Source organism: Thamnophis sirtalis, unplaced genomic scaffold, assembly GCF_051295495.1.
Source record: "Thamnophis sirtalis isolate CommonGarterSnake01/CBP01778 unplaced genomic scaffold, rThaSir2_p1.2 scaffold_8, whole genome shotgun sequence".
In the NCBI taxonomy this organism is placed as follows: domain Eukaryota; kingdom Metazoa; phylum Chordata; class Lepidosauria; order Squamata; family Natricidae; genus Thamnophis; species Thamnophis sirtalis.
In genome coordinates, this window is record NW_028261388.1 from 8,911,233 (window position 1) to 8,916,503 (window position 5,271).

Below are 5,271 nucleotides of genomic sequence, written 5' to 3' on the forward strand. Positions count from 1 at the left end.
ACAGGTAGTCCTCAATTTACAATCACAACTGAGCCCAACATTTCTGTGGCTAAGAGAGACATTTGAGAAGAGAGCTTTGTCCCATTTTACCGCCTTTCTTACCACAGTTATTAAGTGAATCACCGCAGTTGTTAAGTTAGTAATACATTTGTTTAAATGAATCAGGCTTCCCCATTGACTTTGCGTGTCAAAAAAAATCGCAAAAACTGATTCTATCACCCTGGGACCCCTGAACCACCATAAATGTAAGTAAGGTGCCTGTTCTCACCCCGCCCTTCTCCGTCCAGGAACGAAAGCCAAAACCAAACGTAAATAAGAATACTTTTAATCAGTCCAGGCTCTCGTTGGCTGCAAGCCCAAAATAAACAAAGAGATAAGCACTCTGGCAGCAAGTCCTACAAACCTAGGCAGCAAATGCAAACAAACTCTGGCAGCAATCCAGCCTACCAAGTTTGTTTCTTGTTAATCGTTAACGTGAACGTTGACTCCTGCAAAAGGGCGTGGCACAAGCAGTCTCTTTTATAATCAGGAGAGGATCTTAATAAGCATCAGCTGAGCGTAATCATCTCGTGTAATTACGCAGTTGTTCTTGCCACCGAGTAGCCCTTCGACGGCGTGCATCCTGAAACAACTCATAAGTGTTTTCCGGATCACTCCCTCTGAGCCAAGGCTCTGGCGCCACCTGGTGGCCAACCAGTCTCTCCTCGCCCTGCTTGGAGTCGGCACCCTGTCCAGAGTCCTCCACATCCTCCTTGCTGTCAGAATCTGGCGGCAGCTCCAACGGCTCCTGCCTGGCCACAATAGGTGCCCAAATGTTTGAATTATGGCTATGTGGCCATGAGGATGCCACCACAATCATACCTATGAAAAACTGTCCTAAGTCACTCTTTTTCCGTCCCATTGTAACTTTGAATGGTCATTAAACGAACGGTTGTAAAGTGGAGGGCTTACAATCCATGCATTCAGGAAGACGTCAGGTTTAACTTTATATACCATGTTGAGGTTATGTCAGCTTCTCTCCACTTAGGGATTCATGGAAACACATCATTAAACCAGGGTCGGGCTGCAAATTTTTTAATCACCGAGTCTCTGCCCTAATGATTGACTGGGTGGGTGTGGCTGGGGGGGTGTCATGTGACTGAGTGGGCATGGCCAACTCTATGTCCCTTGTGTGGGTGGTACCTGTATGGGACAGGCAGGGTTGGGGAGGGAATCCAGGGGTTTCCAGTGGTGGGGGGAGGTACTGGAGGAAAGAAAGATCCAACACATGTGTGTGTGTGAGAGAGAGGGGGGGGGAGAGAGAGAGAGAGACAGACAGTCAGTCAGTTTGGGTCCAGTCTTCTCTTCTTCACACAGACAGCTTTTGGGGGCTATTCCTGAAAACAGCCTGATTCAGGCTATTTTTCGGGCCATATTCAGGCCATTTTTCAGGCTGATTTTGGCCTGAAAAATGGCCTGAAGATATTCTGAAAAACAACCTGAAAGTGACCCAAAATGTCATGAAAACAATCCCAAAAATGATGTTTTTTGGCCATTTTCAGGATGTTTTTGAGCCATTTTCAGGCCATTTTGGGCTGATTTTTCGGACTGATTTTGGCCCAAAAAACAGCCTGAAAACAGCCCCCAAATGGCCTGAAAACAGCCTGAAAAACAGGCTGCTTTTGGGGCATTTTCAGGCTGTTTTCAGGCCAATTTTGGCTGGAAAAACAACCCAATATGCCCCCCCCCCAAACGGCCTGAAAATGATCCAAAAATGGGCAGCGGCGGGGCCAGCCAGTGTTCCGATTTGCCAGTTCTCTGAACTGTGCAGAATCGGAACATCTGGTTCAGGCGAACCAGTCCGAACTGACAGCAGCCCACCTTGGCATTAAACCAGAGGTGGGTTCCTACCAGTTCACACCTATTCGGTAGAAGCGGTTCATCAAATCTACCGAACCAGTTAGAAGAGGTTCCACCAGTGGACCCGGAAAGCAGGCCACACCTACAGAAGAGGCTCCAAAACTTTTTGAAACCCACCACTGCATTAAACCAAGATGTACAAAGACTGAGATGCACACCGAGAAAATCTTCAAGGTAGCCATCCTCAAGAGAGTTAACGCTCACACCATGAAAGTAACAAACAATATGGGCACCTTTGTCTTTTAAGGAAAGCACTTTGGCTGAGCAAGTATAATGAACATAAATTGCATAAATTGCCCAGGTAATAAACCACTATTTGCATAAGGTTCTCCAACAAACTACTCCAAAGAATAATAAAAGAAAAATATTTGTTTTAAACATTTGGGCTTTTTTCCCCCTTTCTTGTTCATCTCAGCCATATGTCGAGGAAGGATACACATTTTCTAATCTGGATTTCTGTTTGTTCAAGAGCAGCACAAGCCCAGCTGCCTGGTGTTAGGGAGATCCTGCTTCATGGGTTATTCATGAGTTCTTAACGGGCAAAGTTCCAGTATCCATAAACAGCTTGGAAATTGCTTAGGTTCTGAAACAAGCTGAGCAGGGATGGCGTTTGGAAGGATTCAGGTGAGGGTTAACGACATCTGGCTTGATGGGATGCACTGGCTGACTGTCACTGGAAATGATGTGCTTCACCAAGCAGCGAGCCGCTTCCTCAATGTTGATGTTGTCCTGCGTGTAGGGGTGGAGGGGAGAGAAGAAAAGGAGAAGAATGAGTTAGAGCAGCTGGTTCCTAATGTTCTCTAGACATCTTGGGGTTGCACCTCACAACATTTCTAGAAGACAACACAACCTCCAGAACTTCTAGCCAGAATCTGAATGCCCAGAACTCTTATGGACAATAATACTCCAAGCAGATATTCTCAAATATCTAATGCGCTATAACACTCAGAATTCTTAGCCTACACAACCAAATTTCTGGACAATGTAAATGACTAGGTTAGATGCTCTCCGATGAATGAAGTCCATCTGAAACTCATTATTATTATTTCTTATTATTATTATTTCTTCCAAGAAACTCCTCCTCCCCTCCTCCTCCTCCTCTTCCTCCTCCTCCACCTCTTCTTCTTTCTCCTCTCATCCTCTTCTTCCTCCTCCTCCTCTTCTTCTTTCTCCTCTCCTCCTCTTCCTCTTCTTCCTCCTCCTCCTCTTCTTTCTCCTCCTCCTCTCCTCCTCCTCCTCTCTTCCTCCTCCTCCACCTCTTCTTCTTTCTCCTCTCCTCCTCTTCTTCCTCCTCCTTCTCTTCTTCTTCTCTCCTCCTCCTCCTTTTCCTCTTCTTCCTCCTCCTCCTCCTCTTCTTTCTCATCCTCCTCTCCTCCTCCTCCTCCTCCTCTCTTCCTCCTCTTCCTCCTCCTCTTCTTCTTCCACCTCTCCTCCTCCTCTCCTCCTCATCTTCTTCTTCCTCTCCTCCTGTTCCTCTCCTCCTCCTCCTTCTCCTCCTCCTCTTCTTCTTCTTTCTCCTCTCCTCCTCTTCTTCCTCCTCCTCCTCTTCTTCTTCTCTCCCTCTCCTCCTCTTCCGCTTCTTCCTCCTCCTCCTCCTCCTCTTCTTTCTCCTCCTCCTCCTCTCTTCCTTCTCTTCCTCCTCCTCCTCTTCTTCTTCCTACTCTCCTCCTCCTCTTCCTCTTCCTCTCTTCCTTTTCTCCTCCTCCTCCTCCTCTCCTCCTCATCTTCTTCCTCTCCTCCTCCTCCTCCTCCTCCTCCTCCTCCTCCTCTTCTCCTCCTCGTAAAAAAATACTTACGTCAGTGGCAAGAAACCCATGCTACAGATAGTTCTACTTCCAGTACCTCCCCCAAGTTTAAATTTCAAGAAACTGCCAGGTAACGCAACATGATTTCCTACAATTTTAGAGCCAATTAATGAATAAAACATGTGCTCTAAGCCTAAATTAATTTGATACCTGTGGCAGTTCACCTCCAGGCTAAAAATTCATTTGCCATGCAGCTCTGAGCTATTTTATAAATATATTATAAATAGAGAATTTAAAATGAGTTCTCAGGGGAAAAAAATATATACCCCTCCTTACTTAGGGCGGAATTTAAAGTACATTCTTTGGACTTGTGTTAATTCTGAGTGATTTGGGACCAAGTTCATTTCAGAATCTGTGAATCCATGAAGGAATCACAGTTGTAAAGTGAATCCCTGCAGTTGTTAAGTTAGTAACATGGTTGTTAAGTAAATCTGGCTTCCGCATTGACGTTGCTTATCAAAAGGTTGCAAAATGTGATCACATGACCCCGGGACACTACAATCGTCATAAATATGAAAATTTGCCAAGCAGGTAAATTTTGGTTACATAAACATGAAAATGGCACAACAGTTGCAAGTGTGAAAAAAAGTCATGTCACTTTTTCGGTAGTATACTAATTTTGAACAATCACTAAACAAATGGTTGTAAATCAAGGATTACTGTAATAATTGTAATAATGGAGGCATGTTGATTTTAAGGAAACAGTAATATTAATGCAATATTGTTTTAAATTGTCCTCATCCATCCATCCATTTGGGAATTTGTAGCACTGGATTTTCCCTGGAGAAAGTATCTTGGAAGCTGCTTGCAATTCTATGTGTTGTAATGGAACTGGCAGCAGATTCGGACAGTGAGGAGGCTGGGGAGGAACATGGGCTAGTCCTGGAGTCTGGGGAAGGCTCTGATGAGGGCTCTGTGTTGGAGACAGAGAGGGGACCAGAGCCATATGCCAGTTATCAGCTGCCTTCAGAGTCAGACATCAGTGAGGCAGATGAACAGCTGGAGCCTCTTCCCAGTGTGCGCATGCGCAGAGTTGCCAGACAAAGGGAACCACTAAAGAACAGGGATCGACTTGGGAGTAAGGCCACAGTTGGACAATGAATGGCCCCTCCCAGAGGAAATAAAAGAGGAGCGAAAGGGGAGTGGAGTTTGTAGGAGACAATTCGCTTAATTGGTTCGTGACTCTCCGAGACTCCTTGCCAAGTTCTGCAGATATCGGCCTATCAGCTCTCCAAACCAGATAAGGTCTGTGACTATAAATCCTCCCTTGAAAGATTTTGCTGGATGTGAATGAGCAGAATTCACAGTCAATTAATAAAAAAACGTTTTTGTTTGTGACAAGGAGTTTGCTTCATGCTTTTGGGAAGCCTCGGTCAGAACATCTGTTTACACATTCTTGAAGGAGAACCCAGCTTATAAAGTATTCTTGAAGTATTCATATCACAATCAAATGCTAGGTCTCAATTAACCAGCGACTCAACTTGGGAATTTAACAATTTGCCTACTGATAATGAACAAAAGAAAGGCACAAACCATTGGCAGCCACAGACAACAAAAGTTGATCCGT

The 5,271-nt window shown here is 45.1% G+C and overlaps 1 protein-coding gene across 1 annotated transcript in view; it reads right to left on the bottom strand.

The window, feature by feature from the left end:
• Window positions 1-1,675: 1,675 nt before the first annotated feature.
• Window positions 1,676-5,271, bottom strand: part of RAB38 (RAB38, member RAS oncogene family) — a 26,237-nt gene continuing 22,641 nt past the window's right edge. The window contains exon 3 of the mRNA XM_087722069.1: window positions 1,676-2,628. Within this exon, the coding sequence (XP_087578195.1) occupies window positions 2,476-2,628 (153 nt within the window). The 3' untranslated portion in view covers window positions 1,676-2,475. The remainder of the gene's footprint in view (window positions 2,629-5,271) is intronic.